The 26727-nt window shown below is 39.3% G+C and overlaps 2 protein-coding genes across 2 annotated transcripts in view; both read left to right on the top strand.

Moving 5' to 3' along the window:
- Positions 1-7719: 7719 nt before the first annotated feature.
- Positions 7720-9566, top strand: LOC109049707 (noggin-2-like). The gene has a single exon (XM_019067372.2). The coding sequence runs from the start codon at positions 8474-8476 to the stop codon at positions 9107-9109; it is 636 nt and encodes a 211-aa protein (XP_018922917.1). The 5' UTR covers positions 7720-8473; the 3' UTR covers positions 9110-9566.
- Positions 9567-17855: 8289 nt separating this feature from the next.
- The window catches only part of LOC109049700 (netrin-3-like), a 33516-nt gene continuing 24644 nt past the window's right edge, over positions 17856-26727 (top strand). Inside the window, exons 1-3 of the mRNA XM_042714800.1 lie at positions 17856-18754; positions 19315-19388; positions 25526-25695. The gene's annotated coding sequence lies outside the window, so the exon portion shown is untranslated. The remainder of the gene's footprint in view (positions 18755-19314; positions 19389-25525; positions 25696-26727) is intronic.

Below are 26727 nucleotides of genomic sequence, written 5' to 3'. Positions count from 1 at the left end.
GTGAATGTGTGTACAGAGTGATGTCAGAGCGGCCATCTGTGTGTGTGTATTTGTGTGCGTGTGTGTTATGTTTAACGGTTGCAGTGAGAACAACTACCACCACATACTGTTGAATTAAGCACGCTTCAGCCCTGACTTCAAAGACACACACATACACAAACACACACACACACACACACACACACTGTGCCATTGTTTAGAAATATGATTGGATTGATGGATGGAGTGATGAACAAGACTAAGATGAAACGAGTGCTTTCGTGCATACTGTATCTATAGTAACAGGATTAATCTACCACACGTCCTTCTGTCTGTCTTTCTGTCTGTCTGTCTGTAGGTCTGTCTGTCTGCCTGCCTGTCTATCTATCTATCTGTCTGTCTATCTATCTATCTGTCTGTCTGTCTGTCTGTCTGTCTCTCTCGCTGTCTGTCTGTCTATCTCTCTGTCTGTCTGCCTATCTGTCTGTCTATCTGTCTGCCTGTCTATCTATCTGTCTGTCTGTCTGTCTGTCTGTCTGTCTGCCTATCTGTCTGTCCAGTTGTCTGTCTGTCTATCTATCTGACTAGCTGTCTGTCTGTCTATCTCTCTGTCTGTCTGTCTGTCTGTCTGTCTGTCTATCTATCTCTGTCTGTCTGTCTATCTGTCTGTCTGCCTGTCTGTCTGTCTGTCTGTCTGCCTATCTCTCTGTCTGTCTGCCTGTCTATCTATCTATCTGTCTGTCTGTCTGTCTGTCTGTCTGTCTGTCTTTTCTGTCTGTCTGCCTATCTGTCTGTCTGTCTGTCTGTCTATCTATCTGTCTGTCTATCTGTCTGTCTTTATGTCTATCTATCTCTCTCAATCTATATATGTCTGCCTGTCTGTCTGTCTGTCTGTCTGTCTGTCTGTCTGTCTGTCTGTCTGCCTGTCTCTCTGTCTGTCGTCTGTCTGTCTCTCTCTCTGTCTGTCTGTCTGTCTGTCTCTCTGTCTGTCTCTCTGTCTGTCTGTCTGTCTGTCTGTCTGTCTGTCTGTCTGTCTATCTATCTATCTGTCTGCCTGTCTGTCTGCCTGTCTACCTGTCTGTCTGTCTGTCTTATCTGTCTGCCTGTCTGCCTGTCTGCCTGCCTGTCTGTCTGTCTCTATCTATCTGTCTGTCTGTCTGTCTATCTGTCTGTCTGCCTATCTTTCTGTCTGCCTGTCTACCTATCTGTCTGTCTGTCTGTCTTTCTGTCTATCTGTCTGCCTATCTGTCTATCTATCTGTCTGTCTATCTGTCTGCCTGCCTGTCTGTCTGTCTGTCTGTCTGTCATCTCTGTCTGTCTGTCTATCTGTCTGTCTGCCTGTCTATCTATCTATCTATCTGTCTATCTGTCTGTCTGCCTTCTATTATCTATCTATCTATCTATCTATCTGTCTGTCTGTCTATCTTCTGTCTGTTGTCTGTCTGTCTATCTGTCTGTCTATCTGTCTGTCTGCCTTTCTTTCTATCTATCTATCTGTCTGTCTGTCTGTCTGTCTGTCACTGACTGTCTGTCTGTCTGCCCTGCCTGCTGCCTGCCTGCCTGTCTGCAATGCCTGCCTGACGTCTGTCTGTCTGTCTGTCTTTCTGTCTGTCTGCCTATCTGTCTTACTGCCTGTCTATCTATCTGTCTGACTTTCTGTCTGCCTGTCTGTATGTCTGTCTGGTCTGTCTGTCATGCCTGCCTGCCTGTCTGCCTGCCTGCCTGTCTTTGTCTGTCTGTCTGTCTGTCTGTCTGTCAATATATCATCTGTCTGTCTGTCTGTCTGTCTGTCTGTCTGTCTGTCTATCTGTCTGCCAATCTATCTGTCTGTCTGTCTGTCTGTCTGTCTATCTGTCTGCCAATCTATCTGCCTGTATGTCTGTATGTATTTTGGTGGTAACTGAACTGTTTACTCTATGGGGTGATAGAGTTTCCTTCAGATGTCTGTGTGATTCAGGAAGCTACTATAGTTATAATCTCATACTTGTTTTACACAAAACTAGTGTTCTGACACTTATAAGGAAACATAATAATAATAACTAAAAAAAATTGCAGCATTTAGACATTGCTTAATTTTATATCAGAAATATTGCAAAAAAGGAATTCACGTTCTGAATTTGTAAAAATGGCTACAGGACCCAAAAATAACCTACTGAAAAAATTAAATAAAGCATCTGCACACTTTGAAAGCTCCCATCTACAGGATTGCAATAAAAGGTGACGTTCTGAGCCATAAAGCTCTTCCTCAGATTTTGTTAAACAGACTTTCTGGCATAGAGGAGAAAAGTAGCACCAGTGGATGCTCTGCAGCAAAATAATCCACTAATAATCAAATCCAAAACAGCTGATAAAAACATCACAATAATCCACTAGTAATCCACTCCACTCCAGTCCACCACTCCCAAACCTGTGTTTGTAAGAAAAAAATCCATCAAGACGTTTTAACATGAAACTGTTGCTTGCTTCTGGCCAAAATACGTGTCCATAATCCATAATTAATAACACTTCCTCCAGTGAAAAAGTCCACCTCCTGTTGTCTCTCACATCAAAAATTGGACTGTTTTGGCTTGTAAACGGTGCTTGATCTGTGCAGATTTCTCTCCTGATTCAGACCAGATTATTTTTTCACTGGAGGAAGTGTTATTATGGATAGAGGACTCTTTTAGCTGGAATAAACTGTTTAAAAACATCTTGATGGATTTGTTTCTTACAAACACACAGCTTTTGTCTTCACAAGATGTTAACTGATGGACTGGAGTGCTGTGTATTACTTGTGGATTATTGTGATGTTTTTATCAGCTGTTTGGACTCTCATTCTGACGGCACCCATTCACTGCAGAACATTCATTGGTGAGCAAGTGATGTAATGCTACATTTCTCCAAATCTGATGAAGAAACAAACTCATCTACATCTCAGATGGCCTGAGGATGAGGACATTTTCAGCAAATTTTAATTTTTAGGAGAATTATTCCTAGTTCCTAAAAAGGATGTCAGTACTCACTCCCACAACTTTATACTTTATTTCCTTTATCAGTAGATTGTGTTGATATTACCAGCAATTTCATGGCAAGTATATGGTGAATATTGACTATATCATTCAGTCCTAGTGTGACAGAATCACTGACCAAAGACACACTAGAAGTCTCTCTCTCTCTCTTTGTGCTAAAGGAGGGATGTTGGTTTTCTCTGTGTTTGTCCGCAGCTGCTCGTTTATGTGTCTTTTGATTAGATCACCAGTGTGAGTCAATATTCAGGACATCTTCTGTGTCTACACAGCGTCTCTGTCCTGTGCTGTTCTGCATGCTGTCGCTGCACTGAGGCATTTCACAGTATGTGTTCAGAGCGATCGGCATCTTGCTACAGGAGCACAGTCACACACACACACACACACACTCCTCAGAGCTACACTTTCACCTCACACAGCCGTGAGTGTGACGGCAGACATCAGCAGGACAGATAGCAGATGAAACTGAAGAGCTCGGTGTGGGATTAAGTTGCTAAGTGTGTTTCGGTTATCCTGACAGCGTGTCCTAACCAGACGCCACACCAAAAAGTGAAAATACTGCATAACATCAAACAATCACAACCACTCAGAACAGTTTCATGTTTACGTTTTTCAGCAGCGTTTTCCTGTTCAGTTGCTCCATTAAAAAGTCTTCAGTAGAGTTTGATGAGTTTGAAACAAACCTAATCCAATCAAAAGCAATGCTAAACTAATGATCGTCATTGATTGTGAGTATAAAAACTATATATAGACACTATAATTCAAACATTTGGTGTTGGTAAGATTTGCAAATTTTTTTTTTTTTTTTTTTAATAAAAAAATCTGCATTTATTTGGTCAAAAGTGCAGTAAAAACAGTAATATTGTGACAATTATTACAATTTAAAATGGCTGTTTTCTATGTGAATATGCTGTAAAATGTGATTTATTCCTGTGATCAAAGCAGCATATTCAGTCTTCAGCGTCACATGATCTTCAGAAATCATTCTGATATGTTGATTTGCTGCTTAAGAAACATTTCTGGTTATTATCAATGTTGAGAACAGCTGTGCTGCTAAATTTTGTGGAAAACTGATACATTTTGTTCAGAATTCAAGTTCAATTAAAAAAAAAGTTTTTGAAATAGAAATTTTATAACATTATCAATGTTTTTACTGTCACTTTTGATTCATTTGAAAATTTCTTTTTTACACCACCCCTTTCTTTCAATCCAATCAGGCGTGCGTTTCCCGTTTAACCAGCTACCATAATATGATGCATCATTAACTATCTAGTTGCAATTGTTTCCCGCAACAAACATGGTCACGTCTCAGTCGGTTGAACCACATCGGTTCAACAATAGGACTGTCGTTAATGACGTCATGCGCAGATGATGTAGTAATAACTCTTCAAATATGGCTCTGATTGTTAACATGATAAAATGTGTGTATATTGAACATGTTAGCATGCCACATCATACTAACAAGAAACTGCTTCTATCCACAAGTTTAGAGCTTTCGTGAAATTTGCGATCCTGTTTGTGAGATTTTTGGGACTCGTTGAACTGTGTTAGTAATGACTCTAGTTGGCTTTTGGAAAACGCTTCCCAAATTGAGGTGTTAACATGAAGGCCTTTCAATACGATTGGATTATTCAGTCGCAACTGTCCACATTTGGCCGCCGAGACGGACTGAATTACAGCAGTATCTTGCGGTTATTAAGACCCGGGCTCCAGGAATGTGATGTCATCTCACCCCCTTGTGCTGGGAATGCCCTCTCCCTGGGTCTCTTCCTTTTCCCCGCTCTCCATCCCAGCAGGATATTTTCTCGCATTCATTTTAATTTTAGGCAACATGAATGAGGGTAATCAAGCTGGAATGCAGTGAAGTCACACACACACACTGACCGCATCCCAATTAAACGAGGCCGAGAGATCATTACTGACCTCCTGCCCACCCCCTCTTCCACTTTTCTTTTCTTCTGTGTCCTCTCCTCCCCTTTCTGTGCGACACGTTAGGCCTGAATAGAAGCGCGGTGCATTGGAGCTGTGCGTTCAGTCACACACACACATTTAGAGGGAAGCGTCCCCATGCTGTGTCACTGAAAACCCTCACAGTCTGCGCTGTCAATCAAACGCTGTTTTGCCCGTATGCTGAACGTAAGGTATGACATCACCTCACGAGACAAACGCCACCGGCCTCCATCGCTGTCGCCAGAGAGATTCGTCAATTTGATGCTGTTTACAAGGCGTACAGTCAAAGAATAAAGAGGAAATCTTCAAACAGGCAGCGCTAAACAAGCGCAGATTTCTCAATGCTGCTTCCAGCATCTGCTTTCAGTTAGAGATGCAGCAGAGCCAGAGAGACGCGGAGAGAAATAAGAGCGCTCTGTTTACTCTGATGAAACAACACTGTCACTTTGAGCATCGAATGAGTGAAAATGAATTACAAAGCAGAATATGTATTCATTCAGCAGATGAGGGACGTTGCTAGTCTCGCTGTCTGTCTGAGAATGTTCTTCCAGTAACAGTCCAGTGTTTGTTTACAGTTCTCTTTTTTTAAATAATGTTTTCAAAATGTTAGCACAAAAACATTATACATTCGTTGAACATTTTGTCCTGAAACATTTAGATGGATGTTTCTCTAATGTTTTTTAAATGGTACTCCTTTTTATTAGAACATTCAGAAATTAAGTTTTTATAACTTATTGGGAACATTAGCAAAACGTTCTTGGAACATATTTTGTTCTATCTATCTATCTATCCATCTATCTATCTATCTATCTATCTATCTATCTATCTAACTGATCTAATGTTCTCAGAACTTTGGCTAACGTTAATAGAACGTTAATTCAGGGTTTTCTTTAACAATGTTCTTAAAACGTTAGCCCAAAACCATTATTTATACGTCATTCATTAAACATTTTTCCTAAAACGTTTTAGTTGGATGTTCATGTAACATTTTTTTTTAAATGTTACCACATTTAAGAACGTTTAGAGGACATTCAGAAGTAACGTTCCCATGATGTTTGCATAATGATACAATGCAATGTTCCCTTAAAACCAACAACAACAAAAAGTTTCTAAAACGTTCAAAACCACACCTTTTGAACATGCAGTGAAATAACGTTTTTAGAACTTAACGGGAGCGTTAGCAAAACGTTCTTGGAACATATTTTGTTACTAGTCTGTCTATATAGATGCTAGTATCAGGCATTTGTGGTATTCAAGAGTTTTATTTTAAATTAGAAAAAAGCAGAAGTCTGAGGCATATTCTTGTCATTTTTTATCCGAAGTGGTTTGAACTGATGAACCTTGTTTATTTTACATTATTGTTTTTAACACTTAATAATAACATTATCAGATCATTGTTTAAAATGATATAGCCTACTGCATAACATCAGAAGCTCATTCGTTGAAATTTTAATGTGATTATATGTGAAGAAAAATCTCAAGCCGTGAAGGTGAGCTGATAGTTCCTGCGCAGTGAGAGTCAGTGAGCCGCGCTCGCCCGCGCCCTCTAGCGGTCAAAATGCGGCGTGACACCGGCAGCTGAACCGCAGAACCGCAGAACCGCAGCCAGACAGTCTGCCACCGATCCACAGACTGCTGGGGCCCTGCTTTACATGCCTAACACTCCTCATGTCATGAAGCCCACAGCTCACAGAGGGATATCCCTCCAGTTTCTGCAATCCACCACAGACAGCTTGAGAACAGAGAGAGATGCTTAAAATAACACGCTCATTAATAACAGTTTTGAGCATTATTGAATCTTGATCAAAAGATGAATTAATGTATATTCAAGTAATTTGACAGGTCATATATTATTGTTAATGACTTGATGAAAGTTTTACATGTGCATTTTGAATGCACAGTCAAATTTGTGTTTTAAAAGTTCACCTCTGCTCTTTGAGATCACCTGTGAGCTGCTCGGCTGATAGTGAGGTGTGCTGAATTTGTGCATATCGACTGAACATCAGGCTGCATGTTCTGGCACCGTGAGAGGTGACACGTCTCTATATGTGTCCCGTTTCAACACTTAATTGCGCCCGCTTATTTGGTGACCCCGAGAGTTCATGAGCATTGGTTCCTGCCAGTGGCAGGAGCAAAGGTCGAAGCCGAATCCACAAACCTCCACACAAACCAGAGGCGCTTTAATGGACCAATTATTGGATTCCTAAGCACTTCACTTTGTTTTTCTTCTTCCTTGGGAAAAATGATGTCGCCTGTGTGTGTGTGTGTGTGTGTGTGTGTGGCTCAACTTATGTCAAACTAGTAAAAAATGGCTTCATTGGGGGAAAGAAAAGCATTTAAATGATTATTCATTAAAATGCACAATATGCTTCATGTGCCAATATGTGCAAAAGCCCCAGATGACTGATGCATCCAGCAAAGAGTATAATTTGAATGTGGTATAAATGAATTATAAGGTTTCCACTTATAACGTTATTTATGCAAGACGATGTAACCGTTCATAATAAGTGGGTTAAGTGTCACGGAATGTGCAAGATATGGAAAATCCCAAATGCATGTTTTCTGGTTGCTGTTCTGTAGCAACCTGTGATAAATCTAGAGCTGTTGTGGTGGAGTGTGTGTGTGTGTGGAGGAGGAGGTTGGGAGGGGGTCTCATTGTGTGTGTGTGTGTGTTCTGCTGTCAGTCAGACTGAGGGTTCTTGGTGAGCTGGCCCCGCGCGCGCGCACACACACACACACACACACACACGCGCGCTCATGGAGCCGACGGGGGAGGGGGGAGGTGGGAAGGGGTGGGGATATTTAACTTGGGAAAGAGAGGAGTTCTCCTCCAGACGTGCTCATTCTCCTCTGACCCAGATCAGGACCAGGCGAGTTTTTCGGACGGCTCTGTGGAAGAGGATTTCTGACACAGCTGAGATATGAAGGTACCGAGGCTGGAGAACACACAGCAGACGGTCGTGGGAACGCTTAACGTGAACGTGTAGAGGAGTCTGATTTGATTTCGGACTGATACCGAACACATTCTAGGCGCGGAACGAAACGCGTTTAAGGTTTCGATCTTGCTCGCGCGCGGAGTTCTGCAGGATCCGTGGAGAGACTGAGCGCCTTTCGTCCCGGTTCAGCAGGACGGGCTGGAGCCTGTGCGCTCAGAGTGGGAGAGAGAGAGAGTGCGTAAAAATAACATTGGCTAAGACGCGCTCCATTCCGCGGGCGCGCTGACATTTCAAACGCCAGTTTGGGTGGCACCTGGCAACAAAAACCGAGCAGGCTGTGGAAACGGTGCCATTCCATCGTATCCCGTTGCCATGGTAACCCGCCGACAGCTTCGCTAGAGGAAAGTCCGATGAGGGTAAGATTTTGAAGCGCACTTGGCAAGCCTCACCTGAGCGAGTATCCCTGAAAAACAGCCCATGTCCCATGTCATTCCGGGCCACGCGGCCGTCTATTAAAAGATCTCGCTCGTGCTGTTGCTCGGACTATTTATGCGCGGGTGTGTGAGGGCCAGCTCCACTCCGTAGACAGACAGAAGACGAGTCATGGGCAGCATCACCCGCGCGCTGCCGCTGCTGCTGTTGTTCCTGTGCGCGCACGGCGCTGCGGCCCAGCACAACTTACGCCTGAGGCCCTCGCCCAGCGACCATCTGCCCGTCCCGGACCTCATGGAGAACCCCGACCCGGAGCACGACCCGCGCGAGCAGGACCTCTCGGAGAAGACGCTGCGCAAGAAGCTGGGCAGCCACTTCGACTCCAACTTCATGGCCATCCACCTGCCCGCGCAGCTGAACTCCAGCGCGCCTCCGGAGCTGCCGCGCCTGCCCATGCCCGCCGACCTCAAGAAACTGAACCTGACGGAGACGCCGTACGGCAGGCGCGTCAAGATGGGCAAGAAGGCGCGGCGGAAGTTCTTGCAGTGGCTGTGGATGTACACGCACTGCCCGGTGCTGTACAGTTGGAAGGACCTGGGCGCGCGCTTCTGGCCGCGCTACATCAAGGAGGGGAACTGCTTCAGCGAGCGCTCGTGCTCCATTCCCGAGGGCATGTCCTGCAAGCCGGTCAAGTCGGTGACCAAGACCTTTCTGTGGTGGTACTGTCAGGGCTTCCTTCGGCAGAAGTACTGCACGTGGATACCGGTGCAGTACCCTATCATCTCCGAGTGCAAATGCTCCTGCTGAGCTGCGCGTGCGCGCAAAAGAGGGCTTATCGATTATGAATGATTGCACTGTTTACCCACGGACAGGGACGTGTGGCGCCACATAGCGAATCTATTTTTTTATACATGCATACATATATATATATATATATATATATATATATATAGCTTTTTAATTCAAAATATATGACAGCATATGTACATATTTAAGTGAGAAGATGATGAAGAAGAATGCAGCTATTTTTGTTAAAGGATCAGGACCATATTCTCACGAGGAGCACTTCAGCTCGTGGTTATTTTTATGAAATCATTGCGAAGACGCAAGAGAGAAGTTCACCTTCCTCATTCGAACTCTATTTATAGAGACTGAAGAACACTATGCCTAGAGGTTTTGTACAAATATTAATATCAATAATGAAGATGATTTAAAAAAAAAAAAGGCTGGGCTGAAAATGATACACGTGAACTCAGTTTTTTTTTTTTTTGAAAATATATTATAAAATAAAAAAAAAAAAAAAAAAAAAAAAAATGTATATGTTTTATTTATTGTTTTAACGGTTGTGAGTATAGATGAAGAGAATAGAATATACCAGAAATTCTACTTGAAAAGTTCTAAAAATGAATTTAAGAGAATATTAATATTAATGATAATAATAATAAACATGTCAGTGTAAATGCCATGGTTTTAGCAATAAAATCTGTTAAACTTTGACTGAAGGATCTGAGAAATATGGTTTCTTAAGATTAAGAACGCTGAATGATTCATATGTTGCAGAATGAATGCAGATGCGTGCATGCTGAACATTTTGTGCTCTTTCTGAAAGAGATCTAGGCCCTTCAGCGTGCTTTTGGTGCGGAAATACTCTACAGGGAGCGCTTGGAAGCGTCGTGCGTAAAAGCGCGCCGAAGTTAACAGAGCTAAAATATGATTCAGCCATTTTCAAACACTGTCATTGGTGAAATAGAGCAGGGAGACCCAGCAGCTCCTGGCGTACTGCTTCTGGAAAGGGAAAGGGAAGGGGTGGGGGGGATCTCAGAGACAGAAATCTGAGCCCGACTCTTTTCCAAAAGTCTCGGCGTGAGAAACACTGCAGCCCTCTACAATGCCTGTGAACTGATGCTGACGGTACCAGACTGTTAATTAGTCAGCAAACATGCTGTCTGCTAGTTCAAGAGATGCGAGAGTCATAAAAACGCGACTTCACACGCACACGCGCGCGCCCCGTGTTCCAGAGACGCGCAGAAACCACACGCCTGTCATTCCGGCGTCCGCGCGGATCACAAGGGAGTGAAAGTGCATGTGTGTGCGTGTTATTGCTAAGGTTATTGTGACAGATACACTGCTGCTGCTGTGTTTTTGCGCAGGGTGGGGGCAGTTGTCAGCTCTGTTTCTTGATGATGTCTAGAGCTTTTTGGAGGAGGATGAGAGTGTGTACGACTGTGCGAGTGTGTGTGTGTGACGCTCCGGCGCCACTCGGCCGCGCACTCTGGCGAGCGCAGAATAGATTGAACAGTAACCCTTTCAGCCTGTGTGTGTGAAAGCCAATCCCCGACAAACTAGCCCTCAAAACACACAGCCGTCAGACTGGCGGAGCACTTCAGCCTTCTGTGAGGGGGGGTGTATTCATCATTAAAAATATGACCCAAGCTGGAGTGAATCAGGGAGTTCTTTGAGACCGAAGTTAAACACAATGTTTTCTGTCCTTGGCAGAGGCCAGTGAGATACCAAATGTAGTAAATACTCCAAATTGCAGTGTGCATGGAGACTGTGCTCGGAAAACAAAAGCAAAACAGGACGGGATGAATTACAGCTTTGAGAGGGAAACCGATGTAGAAGTTTAATAATCGATCATCTGCGTGTCTCTAAATAGTGCTGCAGTGGTTGCAGGCCCGCTGTAGTAGCTTTTGATTTGATTTGTTCTGTGTTTTCCTGGAGTGTTAGTGTGGGAGACGCTTCCATTAGTCTTGTGGGTGACATTCATACTGTGCCTGGTGGACCACCAACAGTTGCCTGAACTCATGATGTGTGTGTGCGGTTACTACAGTCTGTGTGACTCAAACTATATGCATGTTTGAGTCCCCAATCCCAAAATCTGCTTCTGTTGAGTTCAAGTGATATTACTTGCTCTTAATAAAACAGCCGTCTGATGCAGCGCTGTAGCAAACATCAGATGATGTAATGCTGGTATCTTTCTTTGCATATCCATCAAAAAGAGATGGTACAAAGGTGTCAGTTTGTCCGGAACAAGATCCAACTCGGGTAAGTTTTGGATCATGTTTTGAAAATGAACATATCAAAGTGAATTTGATATGGTCAGAGCATACAAATTTGAACATGCATATTTTTTTCCACTTGACCTGTCACTCTTAAAATGTCTGAACGTCTTTGCATTAGATGCAAAACAACAAAGCAAGTGTCATTTATTTTGATCAAAGATACACAAACACTGTACAAGCAAATGGTTGGTAAAAAGAAGTTTGAAATGCTAAGATGTAATGTTGCATTGAAGACTTGTGTCAATGTGTTTCTCTCTGATAAAAAGGTGCAAAAGCCTTTTCAAAACTTACTAATACGTACCATTTAGGTACACCTTTCAAGTGCCTCCTTTTGAAAAGGTACCACCCCGCTGACAGCTTTTGCACCTTTTTTTCTGCGAGTGACATCTGCGTGAACTTGAGGAGGACAGATTCATACAGCCACTAAAAATCACCAAAACACCAGCTGATGAAGAAAAAAAGATCCTGCAGCGTTTCAGACAAGCAGATGATATTTGAGCTTATGACATTTAGACTTCGTGTCACTTACGTGTCTCTGGGCTTCTGGATATCAGGTGTTTCAGCTTCAGGTGAAACTCTGTCAAAGCTTCATTCCCTTGTGGACGATTACAGTTTTCACAAAGCATTGAAGGATTTACTCAGCCCACATATCGGTTCGAAGTAAAAGCTCTTCAGACTGAAGCTGTCAGATCCACTTTAGAGAGAGTTTTCCTTGTTTATTCGGGCTTTAGTGAGGACTGATGCATCAAGAGTATGTCAGGAATCATTGTGTCCACTCTTTCTGTCACACTTGCTGGCAATATCACCAGGGCAATATAATAAAGCACTTTTTGATTCATTTGCAGATGGGATGTCTCGACGATGCTGTAGTGCTGAGATGGTATCTGACAGATTTTAGATTATCCAGGAAACTTTTTGTAGTATAGTCAGGAGTAAAATGTACCTTTTTGGTGTAGAAAAAGCTTACATTATCATTTAAAAGTTTGGGATCAGTAATTTTTTTTTTTTTTTTTCACGAAGGACACATTAAATTAAACAAAAGTGACAGTAAAGACATAAGGTTACAAAAGATTTATATTTCAAATAAATGCGGTTCTTTTGAACTTTTTATTCATCAAAGAATAATATATCATGGTTTCTATAAAAATATGAAGCAACACAACTGTTTTCAACATTGATTATAATCAGAAATACAAAAACAGAATGATTTCTGAAGATCATGTGACACTGAAGACTGGAATAATGATGCTGAAAATACAGATTTGATCACAGGAATAAATTACATCTTAAAATATATTCACATAGAAAACTTATTTTTAATGGTAATAGGTTTTCACATTTATACTGTATTTTTGATCAAATATGCATCCTTAGTAAGAACCCAAACTTTTAAACTGTACTGTATATGACACACTATATCTGCAAATGGAAATAGGTGAAAATGTCTATTTATTAAGCTTTTTCTTTCCAAATATGATCACATTCTAAGGCCATGTCTGTGTTTATGATTATTTATATTCAGTTATGTGTGTGTATGCTCATCTATATGCCACTTTCCTTAACATTTGTGCTTCTAATGTTAAAAAACGAAAGTGTTCCTTATTTGTGGAAAGCACCATCTTCCCTGATCCCTTTTGATACCTCTTTATTTATCTGCCTTTTGCACTTAGCAGCAAACTCCACTTCCCAGAATCCCGCGCGCGACCGGATCTCCATGGCAACCAGAATAATTCAGCCTGTGTCGACTGTCCATGTGACTCAAACATCCCTTAAAAGATTAAAATAGTTTAATTTGCTCTTGATTCATCAGGTTTATTGGTTGTCATAGTGGCCGTCTGTTTTCTGCATGGGTAATTAAGAATATTTATCTATCTGCATAATCACGTCAGTTTGTATTTTCTTGTTATTTAGGTAGTTATGAGAATGTTTAGCTCGTAATTAGATTTTATGCAAGCATGAATCATATTCTCCTGTATGAAGAGAACATTTAACAGGCTGCACTGCCCCCTATTGACTTAAACATACCATAATCTATAATGAACTCTAGAAGTGATCACTTCACTAGCCTATAATATAAACTGATGGTAAATGATATCATGATATAAAACAGAAGAATAACATTTTGTAAGCTACTACTTGAATATAGCAGGCTCCTTGATATTCAGGTTCAGTGATATCCATATATGAACCCATCACCGAAAAGGAATTTATATAATAGAATTTCCAATAAAATCAGATAAATAAGAATAATTAAGAATAATTTTATATGCACATATACTTGCATTTTGAAACAAATGCAAATAGGTTTCACATCACAACATTAAACTTGCAATAAGACATTATATATATATATATAATGTATAAAGTTTGAATGGAATTAATATCCTCGTAAATGAATAAATCAATGAATATTTTTGAAATTAAAATTAGTTTCCTAACACATTGATTTATTTTACAAATGTGTGTTTAAATTCCACACTTAAATAAAACGTATGCCAAATTATTTTCAGAACTTTTTATTGTAAATTTGTCATGAATAAGTTAATCATGAATAATTTAAAGACTCTTTTTTTAAAGAGAGAGAGAGACGTTTAATGCATGCCGTGTCTATAGCGGGGCATGTTGTCACATTATATAGGGTAAGTTGTCACAAATCTGCAGTCAATTGACACTGATTTAAGAAAAATACCAAAATAATTTTTTTGATATATTAAATATTATAATATGTACACATACTATTTGAAGTAAAAAAGATGTTCCATGTCATTCATATTTCAAGGTTTACGAGAGCCCAAAATATCTATTTACTAAAATATATAAAGATATTTACATATTGTTTTTGTATATTTTTGAAAAAAATATTTAAAAAAATAAATGTTTTTTCATTTAGCAATATAATTTGCCCTATATATTTCAGTCCAAGAAAAAAACATTCACAAAACTTCACTTGTTGTCTATATACATGTAAACATATAACACGTTTGAATACAATTTAAAAAAAGTAACAAACTTTTACAATGTTTCAAATAAATAAATTAATTAAGCATTATTAAATCATTATAAATCTAGTTTTGATCTTGATAGATTATTCCATTCATATTTGCAGTTAGCCTAAATGTATGGTACTGTAAGATTGGAAATTTATTTCTTGCTCCTGAAATGCATTTTGAAATATATTTCTCGCTGTGTATTTAGCATATATATTAAAATATATTTTGTTAACTATTTATTTATTTGATCATTTTTATTTTTTGTTGTATGGGTAACTATGTAATAAATATTTTAAAATTATCAATATTCAGAAATTTTAGTTCAAAGACAGAATTAATAAAAATCCCAATTTACGGCTCTATATACCCCTTGTGACAAATAGCCCCGGCCTTCTCTATAATTTAGACAAATATCTTTTTATCTCTGGTGTTAACTATTTAACTACACCAAAATTGCTATTTCCACTCCCGCAGAGATAATTACAGGTTAACCTACACTCGTGGGACTCAATCTGGACGTGTGAGTGTGCTACACAGACAGCAGGTGGCGCAATTGACTCAAACATTTCTCGTGCTCACTACAGGTTGCACACTGCTGTCTCTCACACACTCATGTGAGTGGAGTTTCCAGAGAAGCACAGACAGATCCTTCTGAAAGCTTCGTATGCATGTGTGAATGTGTGGAGGCGGGAGGAGACGGCTGCTTCTGTCTCTTTTATTTCTTGACCTCTCACACAGTGTGACACACTCATCGGAGTAAAACGGTGCCATAAATACCACAGGAATGTTGAGCGGCTTACACAGGCCTGAGAAACTCCCACACACATCAACACACACACGCATGGACACCATTCATTGAGAAATTACTTTATTTCACTGCACATTAAGGAAAATGCTTGGATTCTGCGGCAGCAGCATGCGTGATCTGTGATCCTCACTGGTGCTACCAGTCACCCTAAAACCAACAACACAAATCTGTTTGTCTTCTACTGTTTATTGTGTTACAGCGTGAGGATTTCTCTGGGGGTTTTCCCACTCATCAACATCAATGCTACCGTACAAGAAAAACGTTACCATATTAAGTCAAAAACAAAGTAAGTGAATATGAATAAGTCAATTCCGCAGATGCTTAGTTGGACTGAGTTTAGTCTGGGCCCCTCCAGGACATTAACCTCCTGGTCTGAAGCCACTTCAGTGTGGTTTTGGCTGTATGTTTTGGTTTACTGTTGTGTTGAAAGGCGAATCATCCTCCAGCTCCCAGCGCTCAGCACGGTTTCCTCCAGCATTTTATTTTTTTTTTCGGTTCCAATCATTTTTTCTTCTTTCTTTAAGTGTTTTCCAGTCCGTGCCGCAGAGAAAAATATCAACACAAGCTTGATGCTTCGCTGTAGGAATGCTGTCATGTGAGTAATGCACTGTATTTGAGGTTTGTAGGCTTATTAGATTATTTAATCCTTTTCTAAATTGTTGAGTCTCTCACATCCAGTAAAAAAATGGTACCTTTTAATACAAGTCAGATTTATTAAAGGAATAATTCTCCCTAAAATAAATAAAAATTTGGTCGTTCCATGCAGATGAATTTTTCTTCTTTAAAAAGATCTCTAAATGAGATCTCTAAATTGCTATTGTAAATACATATATATATTGAATGCAATGTCCCATCTTCTTTCAACATAAAGTATATTTATATGAAAATGAAACAACATACTTATTCTGACCTGTACTTGTTAAAATATATAAAAGAATAAGTGGTCATACTACATTTGATTATTTTAAACAATTAAAAACTTCTTACAGACAAATGGCCAAAACCTATAGTGGTTTAATGGACTGTTGTGCATATTCAGATCTGATGCATCACAATAATTATTAGAAGATCCACAAAAACCATTGACTTTCGACATCACTGATCATCTAATCTGGTGTGTCACACCTTGATGCCTCATACAGTATTTGAATATATATAAATAATGATGCAAATAATGACCGTTTGTGTCTGCTCTGCATTCAAAGCTATTAAATGATTCCAAGAAGCCATATTCTTTTATGATGTTTTATGGCGCTTCTGTCATTTTTAAAGTGTATGCTTTCATTGTATGCAGAAACGCAGTGTAAAAAATCTGCTAAACATCATCTTTTGTATTCCACAGAAAAAAGGAACATCATGCACATCTTGAATGTCAAGAGAATGTGTAAAAGAAGACAGAATTTCCATGAATATTGAGTTTAAAGTATTTGAACTGTTGCCTTGTGCACAGTTACAGTCATCTCTGTAATGAAGGAGTTCCCGTAAGCATCTTGGTGTCCTTCACAACATTTCCTCCTGCTTAGACACTCCGTTCTGGAGGATGGCCATGCAGTTCTGGGCAAAATCATGGTTGTTCCACATGTACTCGTCTTTTTAATGATGTTCTGGTGTGCTTTGAGGTGCACTTACTGTTTTGGAAAATTCCTGGACAATTATTTTTCAAGAACACTGTGTTGGATGAGTTCAAAATGTTCTTGTGATGAACGTTTCATTGGAGAGGATCTGTATCATGTTACATGACTCAAATGCACCAGATGGAGTCCAAGCAAACAGTTTTGCATCTTGAAGAGAAGAGTAGTTTACATACAGATTCAGGAGGATGAAAGCAAAATGATGACTTCACCTGATATTTTTCAAGAACTTCCACTGTTTCCATGATGCAACACAAAAAAAGGTTAGTTTTATTTATAACTTACCAACTAGTTGGTTTCCCCAACACTGCTGTAGATAAAGGCAACTGATAAAGTATTTTAATCATGTGATGTTGGGACATGTTCAACACCGGATGAGTGCAATTCAGCAAGTGTTTAGGATCAATTCTGGAATTCTGTGATGCATCCCGGTTTGCTTCTTGGGCGTTGCGGGATGATTCTAATAATTGATCTGTTTAGGACACACAGACACCCACCCGCCCGCATCTGCCTTGAGTTTGTGTCGTGTTTTACGCTCTCATTACGTGCACCATCTGGATTCTTCATCACACACTGAATTCTTCCAATGATTTACAGGAATCAAAGACTCTTGAATGACTCCATGAGATAGTATCGGGAAAGAAATAAACAGCAGTGTCAAATAAGCGTCGGAACATCAGCAGAGCAAAACACACATGCGCAGAGACGCCTGATGCCAGAGGGTGCGGATTATTTGGGTATGACCTCCTCACCCACCCCCACCCCCTTCAGAGGTCAAAACAAAAGGTCAAGCAGTCTTAGTAAAAGTTATTAGTTAGGCTAAGGTGTTTCCCAAGGTTAAAACGTTTTAGTATTAATAAACGTTAGATTACAAGTTAGAGTGAACCTGATAAAAAAAAACCCCAAAAAAAACAGATGTTAAAGAAATCACACTAGCGTCCCTTATAGCACACGTTCATTATGGAGACGTCTATTTGACAACTGCATTGACATCTGCAAGACTTTCTGGAGTGTTTGCTTATCTGCGATAGGTCTATAGGACGTTTCCCATCAGATGTCAAATAGACGTTTAGAAGATGTCTTTAAGATGTTTATGATTTAGAATGAATGTAAAACTGACATCTTAAAGACATCTATCAAAGATGTTTGTACACAGCAGATGCTTCCCAGATGAAGTGATCTTTAACAGACATCTTGCAGACGTACCTATGGCATCTCGTTTAAAATTCTGCTTAGAGCCCCTAAAAGTCAAATTCGAATACTTTCAGACCCCCGACCACACACAGCGACTCCTAGACAGCACAGGTGCGTGTAACGTTCAATTACAGGCGCCCGTGCTGAACTAAAATGCCAAAGACCTTAACTGTTGGTACAGATATCGTCGTCCTTGCTTGTGTTAATCCTCTTCTGTAAGTCGTTTATTGACAAAAGCGGTTGCTAAATAATTGCATGAATAGAAAACAAATGCTGGCGGCCCCTATGCCAGATGCTAGAGCACCGACCACCCATTGGATGTGTCTTTATGGCATCATCGGCGCGCGCAACCGACTCGATGTCACACAGTGCTCATATGTAGCCCCAAAATGGTGCACGCGACTACGGTACCCCAAAACGCCGCGCGCTTATGATGCACAGAAATGCTGTCTACATATGTATCTTACTAGGTTTTGAAACAGAGCCTCGTTTTCTAATGCACTTGAGTCTGGAGTTGCGTGTGAGGGGCACAGTCGAGTTTCTCACCTTGGCTCGCTCTCCGTCACCCCTCCTCTCTCTCTCTCTCTCTCTCTCTGTGTGTGTGTGTCAGTGTGTGTCTGTCTCATGAACGGAACTGACCGCTGCTGCATCTGTGAGTTTCATTCACTAACAGACGACAGGACTACATCACAATCGATCTGGATTTATTTTCCTCACACCCGCGCTTGAGTGAGGTTTAGCGCTTCAGACGGGATTCAGAGATTCAAGTGAGTTCTCAGACAGTTCAAGTGTTGGAGTATCTGCATCATGCATTTTGCAATTATAAATGGAGATATACATGGTATCATATACAACTGTATAGCAATGCATGTGTTCAGTTACAAATTACACTGAGTGCATTAATTAATTCATGTAAAGTTACCTTGGTAACCGTAGTTTCCCCCCAAAGTCATAATTACTAGTGTACAGTAACACTTTGATAGCGTAATATTAACATTAAAAAGAATTAAAAAGATTATGACAGCTTTTTACACTGTATACATTTTTATAAGGGCTTGAATAATGAATTTCAGATGACTTGATTTAAAAGATTCATTTATATACAGTTATTATGCAAACCGTTTAATTCTTATTAATTAAACATCAAGTTAATAAGTTAAAGCAGTGATGTTTTTCAAATAGTGTGTTTTTGTTGTATTATTATGAATTTGAACAATCAGATTCCATTAATTAGACAATAATGAGGGTCCTGTGCACTGCTTACTCTCTGACAGGTGGGCAATTAGAGTCTAACTTCTCTCTCTTTTTTTTAATGGTGATTTAACAGCGCGCTCCAAACTCTGTTTCGTTCCCGGTCCATGAGAGATGCCAAGCAAAGCAACTCTTCACGAGTCTCCTTAGGTATGCGTGACACCGTTGAGATTTCTGCTTCCCCTGATGGACGTGGCGCACACACGTTTGTGTGTGTGTGTGTGTGTGTGTGTTTGTGTGGATTCCTGTGATTTTATTGCAGTGAAGCCCCTCTCTGGTTTCCCCGGGGTCACAGATGAACTGTAGAGTTAAACTTTGGGAAAAACATGTACGGCAGCTCAGTTTACTGATCCTGCCCACTGCTGGCCCTCGAGAAAAAGGAAAAAATCAGATGTTTCAGAGCTGTCAAAACGAAAAGCACTGTGTTTGACAGTAAATTCAGAGGTGTAGCAGACAGGGAGAGAGATCTGATAAGTAAACCGTGTGTCAGTTTGATTCTTGACCTACTTAACACATCCCAGCTCTCTGCCAGCACTACAGTATATATTTAAAGAAATAGTTTCTCAAAAAAAAAAAAAAAAATTCTGTTAAATTTACTCACCTGTATGTCATTTCAAACCAGTGAGAGAATAAATTCTGTGAAACACAAAAGATGTTTAACTTTTTTTTTATTCATGCAATGAAAGCAGAGAGCCTGTCAATCCACAGAAAGATCAAAAAAAGCGCCATAAAAGTACCATAAAAAGTCTCCATGCATTATATTCCAAGTCTTCTGAAGTCATCTGAAGCTTTATGTGAAGAACAGACTAAAATGTAAGTCATGTTTTCATTGAATCTTCCCCACATCTTTATTAGCATCAGTGGTTCCATGAAGAATCTTTAACGTCCATGAAACCTTTTCATTTCATAAAAGGTTCTTTATAGTTGAGTGTTCTTTAGATTATTGAAATGTCCTTCACACTTAGAAAAAAACAGTTCTTTAAAGAATCTTTCACTGAGAGGTTCTTCACAGAACCAAAATGGTTCTTCTATGGCACCACTGCAAAACACCAACCTTTACTTTTAAGAGTGTACTTGGATTTGCATTGCGTATTCAAATAATGATGTCAGTATCACTGGACATCATTGGTTCTCCAATGTTAAGAGATTGTTATGATGTAAAGGACTGAATGTTACATCAAAAGATGGAACATTTAAAGATGCTTTAATTCAGGTGTTCCTCAAACAAAGCTGTCAATTGATTTCAGGAGACTTGGATTATAGTGCACTGGTCATATGTACTACTTTATGATATTTTTTTGTCCATTTTGGAGTCTGGTCACTGTATGCTTTCATTGCATTGCAAAGAGCAGCTCGGACATTCTCGAAACATCTTTTGTGTTCCATTGAAGGAAGAAATTCCCACGACATGAGGGTAAGTAACTGATGACAACATTTTGAGTGAACTCTTTCTTTATTTACTGTAGCATACATCATGCCCTTTTGTGATGATGCACTGTATGCATATAATTTAGCATCACATTTTAGCATTATGTTCCTTTCCTCCTGCATTTTAAGACATAATTGGGCCGTATTTTCAGAACCGGGCAACATTAGAGCAACTTCAGTCAAAGGTTTGGATCTGACACAGTATTGGCTCAGTCCACCTTAGCAGCTAAAGTCAACATGGCCTATATTTCACTCTCCTCCTCTTCCAGCACAGGAAGCTTCATCTGTGTGTGTGTGTGTGTGTGTGTGTGTGTGTGCGCGTGTGTGCGTGTGTGCACATGACACCCTTTCACTTTTGTCGCCAACAAAAAAGTCCCTCCACTAACTGTAACTGCTTTACTGGACTTACATTTAAAAAGGGTCATATCAGGAGTTTAGCTTGATTTTTTTGGGATGAAAGAGTTTAATGTATTATTAAAGCAACTTTCAGATTTAAAAACATTTTTTAAAGTGTTGCAAACTTCCACAGTCTTCAGATTTTAGACAGATGAATACATTTGAAGACGTCCATCCATATTGCATAACGTAAAGAGTAAAATGTGAAAAAAACAGCCCATGTTTTTACCACTGAATTACTGCTTTTGGTGCATGCAAGTGGGTCTTAGGGTAATATATATGTGTGTGTGTGTGTGTGTGATGAAACAAAACATACATATATATAAAAATGTATGATACAACCCCTTTAAGAGTCATGCGTTGCTCCTCGAGTATGTGTTTTGTCTGTCTGTTTATGCATGTGATTTTAAGCATGTCAAGAGGTCAGGGGTCATAAAATAGCAGGTGACCGCCGTAAAAGTGTAATTGGGGGAGTGTGTGTGCTTGAAGTTATTCTGTGCCATTCAACTCCTGTGCTGTAACTTTTGGGGTGTTCCTAAACACAAACACACACACACACACACACGCACGCACACACACACACAGAGTTTGTCCAGTCAGAGAGCGGTGTTAAATGATTCAATCTGTTGTAGCCTTGGCACCTTACGACTGTATGTGTGTGTGCGAGCAAGTGTGCTGCATGAAATGTGTTTGCCAGTGTTTGAGCACTTCATAAAATTATTTGTGGTTTCCCTCTTGAGTTCAAAGCTGGTGATGCCTAGCGGTGAAATTTTTGTTGTGAAATAGAAAAAGATGTGCACTTATGTGTGAGATTGTGAAAGTTTGCGTTTTATTTTACACAAAGCCCATGCATTAAAATCCCACAAACACGTTTGCATATCTAAATGAGGACTTCTAGTATACAACTAATTATAATGAATACAGCCCAACCAAAGCTATTTCTTTGCATTTTTAGAATAAAAAACATGTCTTTATTTATGCATCTTTTAAAAAATCTTTTAGGATGTTTTAAAAAAAAGGTTTTTCCCTATTAGTTTTAGTGGACGCCTGGCAGCATTTCTGTCCCCAAAGTAAAATTACAGAGCTGTGATGCAACGCATGATGTATTACTGCACAGATTCTCAAATTATCTTCAAATTATTTTCAAATCAGCAATCAATGCATGACCCGGTCATCATGTGTGTTTTTGTGTGAGTGTGTGTGTGTGTGGTTAAGGATCAGGTTTTGCTGTTTTAGTCAGGGCTGGGTTTGGTCCGTGTGTGCGAGGGAAGGGTCTGGTCGCAGTGGCTGCATTCTTTTACCAGGCGGTTTTCTTTCCACTCGCACATTTGTAGTCATGCATTTAACTTGTCAGCTTGCTCTATGTGACTTTTTAATCAGTTTTAACCATCGAAAAACTTCCCAGGCATGAATGGTCCCTCAAATCATGTGTGTTGTTGAGAAGAGTGTGCTGCTACATTACTTTAGGTATCAGATGCACCATTTTCACCAGCTGGACCAGAAAACAAGTGGGGAAAAAACAGACTTGGCCTGAGACTCAATAAAACTTAAATCATGGAAAGAAATGTATAGTGCAGAAATCTGTAGTTATCAACACTTCTTCACCATGTGCTAAGTAAAATCAACACTGATAATCCGTTTTCTTTGGACTCATTTATGCTGACAGCGAGCACGCCTCTCTGTCGTATCTTATAATTGCAATCATGAAGTTCTTAAAGGAAAATTGGTATTAAAGAAGGGAGTCAGATGAGCGATACAAGTGTGATTATTCTCTGGATTAGTTTGTCCAGACCAATTCCTCTCTCTTTCTCTCTCCCATTAAAATCAACATGAAACTGCATTCAAAACCTATTTAACTCCAATAATGTTATGTCTTCAAAATTAAAGAGATAATAAGAAACTTGTATCCATTGGGAATTAACTGGATCTTCAGAAGTGAGAGTTTCATCCTGATTTCTGTTTGTAATTTTCATGCTTCTACTTATATTATTTCAACCTTATTTCAGTTAACAAACTTTTTAATCATTTTAGTTAATAATAATAGCCCTGGACCTGAATGTGAGTTTGCTAAAACAGTGCCTGCATATTTGCTTGGCTGTTAGTTAGTGACATTATCCATTAGTCTGTGAAGCCCTGGTGATGTCAAACAAAAAGGAAAGTCATTTCAGAGGCGGCGCAACTTATAATTTGATGAAAGATTATAGAGACAGATGTTATTTTTGTATTTGAGCCTGGGATACAATAAAGTATTTTGCATGGAAAAAAAATGACACTTCACCTTTAGATATGAAGAGTATTTAGTTTTCATCTGAGCTTGCGCACTTGTGTTATGTCTCAGTTCTGATGAATTCTGTGTCATGAGTAACACACACACACACACACACACACACACACATGCACAATGGAGAAACTGGACTCTCCTTATTTAGTCATTCTCTAAGAGACGTCCATTCTTCATTGTGATCCATCTCTCTCTCTCTTTCACTCGCTCTTATATTTCATCTCTACTTTGACATCCTTTATCTTCAGCCACTATCTGTCTTTTTTATTCTCCCCCACATACGACCCCTTTCCTCAGTTCTGTCCATATTTGTCTCTTTTTGTCTCACTAAACCTTTCACCTATTTATGTCTCATGCTATGTGTGTGTGTGTGTGTGTGTGTGTGTGTGTGTGTGTGTGTGTGTGTGTGTGTGTGTGTGTGTGTGTGTGTGTGTGTGAATCAGAGGGATGTGTATTCTTTTCCTCAGAATCTGACAGATCTGTCAGTAAATGATGTTGTGGCATGGACACACACACACACACACACACACACACACACACACACACACACACACACTGTGTAAATCAGAGTATGTGCTTATACATAGGATAGGGTCCAAACGTCTCTCAAACGTCCAAATGTTTCTTTTATTTAATTCTGGAAAATAAATAAAGATTTAGAAAAATGCAAAAATATAGCATTTCTGTTGCTCAAACCATAAAACATGGCACTAGCAAAGACAAGGTTATGGGTTCGATTCCCAAAGGATACATGAACTTATAAAACGTAATGCAATCTTAAATGCAGTGTAAGTCAATGTGGAGAAAGTGTGTGTGTTTATATATTTAGGTACTCTATTGGGCACACTGTAAAAAAAAAAAATTCGGACCTCTCCAAAATTTTCTATTGACTGATCACATCTAAATTAATTTGTGTGAATTGAATTTCAAAAATTTAATTAGGCCAACTGAAAAATTTATATGTGACCAGTGACCAAAATATTGAGTTGGAGAGGTTTTTATTTTTTTTTATAGTGCAGCTCCTGTATATCTGCATTGGTAAGCTGCTAATTTGTGGAAAAAAAATAATTTTATTGCTGCTATTGAAGCCCAAGATGGTGAAATATTCTGAAATAATGCTGGATAACATGATCATCAGGCTTTGCTCATAAAAATTTCAGTTGAGTCAAATTGTTACATTGATACTTTTTCATTACAGTTTTGAATTGAATTAGAAAAGACTGCAAAATAGACACATTTTCAGTCGTGGTTAAACTCGTGTTTCTCTGTGTGTTTATGTTAGAGAGCGAGGTAGAGAAAGAGACTTCGACTGACAGCAAGAGGGTCAAACAATGAGCTTAATTCTCTGTTTGGTGTTTGATGATGTGTGACTGAAGAGGTGTGTGTGTGTGTGTGTGTGTGGAAAAAAAAGAGAGAGTTTTGTAGAATTTGACAGAAACCGATGAAAAAAAAAGGACCATTCAGAGCTAATTTTGTCTTCATATAAAACATATGCTTTACAATTCTCTTCTAAAAAACACAGGCTTTGTAGCTTTATAATGCTGGAAAAAAGGACACAAAAGCACCATAAAATGTAACAGAAACATAGCTTTGTATTATTGATTCATTTAGATGAATGGGTTTGTGACTGGAATCAACTGAATCATTTGAAAAGATTCGACTCAAACAAATGATTCAATCATGAATTTGACATCTCTGATTTTCCGATTTTCAGTAAATGCATCCCATTTCTGTTTGTTTTGCAAGGACTACTTTCATGAGTGTTTTGGTTGACTTTGTGTCCTTTTTGATGCTTGACAGCTTCATTGGAATTGCATGGGGAGAGCATGATATAGTAACAGATGTGTAACGTGAAGCCTGTATGCATCTGAGCCAATTCCTAATCTATTTTTCATCACAATAACAATGCTTAATTTATCTGGCTTGCACTGTTTTTATCAAATTTATAAGTTGCGTATAGCATGCTTTTACTGTCGTTATTTGAGGGTCCATCTGTACCGTTGCAAAGGGGCCCGAGCAGAAAGAGCCGCATTGATATTCACATCACACACACGCAGTGACAGGTCCTAAGAGAGGAGTTTTACTCTGGTTTCATGGTTCATTGCTCTTTGTAGTGCTGTAGAAGTGTGATTCAGCTCAGATACACACTAATGTCAAACTGTTTCTCATTAACTCTAAACAGCGTGCGGATCTCATCAGATTCCCTCCCGGCAGATCATATGCGCGTCGACCTGCGGATCCAAGCATCAGGAGAGTTTGAGAGTATCGAGTTATATTCACTCGGTGTCTGTCTGGAACATGGCACATAGGATGCGGAATGGACTGTGACCGCTGATTTCTCCAGCAGTAGAGGTAGTACGCTTTTTTTTTTTTGTTTTAAACAAGATAAATATCACAGTTTCGTAGAAATGTTTTACTGCTTTATGAATCTAGAAATGCATCTGTGCACAGCAACATTATATTAAATGTTCTCATTCAAATCCCCCGGCCTCCAATGGCCCAGACTCCCCAAGAAAACATGAGGAATCTCAGCAAGACAAAATTAACATCTGCAGTGTATTTCTGCATGCATGGCTTTCCTAAAATGGCTGAAATGTCTATTAATGAGCATTTCTAAACACACTTGCACAATCATCACTATTATTGTTGCTCATTCCCTTAAGTGTTTGCATCGTCCTGCAGGGAATAATTCCTCAAATCCTGGGTGTAATTGAGGAAAGATGTGTTGTTACTTTACTAGTGATCACCTGAAGGACCATAAAATGGGTGAAAAGACCCACAGATGCACACTGAAGCCAGATCTAGAGACTTGAGGGTGAACACTTTTGATTCGGGTCTGTGAGCAATCACTTAGCAACCCTAGCGACTGCATAGCAACACTCTAAAATCTAATTAGAACACCTTTGCAACTGCATAGCGATGTCACGGACTTCACACACATCAGAGTAGCATCATTACAATGAATTTTACAAATGATTGCAAAACGTTTCAGCTGCAAAGTATTTAAAACTACCAAACAACTTAAATATAAAGTAGCTACATTCACTGATGTCCCTTTTTAGTGTAGTATTTGATTTAGTGCTGTGAGTTTATCAATAACTACTAACAACATTTGGTCCAAAACTATCTAGCTCCTGTTGAGTGACAGTTGAATTTACGTAACTCTTTGTTTGTTTGTATTTAATTTAATTTTATTTTATTTATTACACATTTATTTATTTTATTTTGATTTTTGAAATGTATTTATATTTTTAAATGCATGATACATTTTATTTATTTTTATTTTCACATTTTTATGTATTTATTTATTTTTAAATTTAGTTTTTTTTTTTTCATTTTTAAAAGTTAAGCACCACTTTTCATGGACTATTTGTTGAAAAAAGT

Source organism: Cyprinus carpio, chromosome A24 (assembly GCF_018340385.1).
Source record: "Cyprinus carpio isolate SPL01 chromosome A24, ASM1834038v1, whole genome shotgun sequence".
NCBI classification, from domain to species: domain Eukaryota; kingdom Metazoa; phylum Chordata; class Actinopteri; order Cypriniformes; family Cyprinidae; genus Cyprinus; species Cyprinus carpio.
The sequence above is the reverse complement of the archived record's forward strand: the minus strand, read 5'-3'. Positions and strand labels throughout refer to the sequence as shown.

Coding starts and splice junctions, on each gene's coding strand:
- LOC109049707 (XM_019067372.2), top strand. CDS start 8,474: ATGGGCAGCATCACCCGCGCGCTGCCGCTGCTGCTGTTGTTCCTGTGC.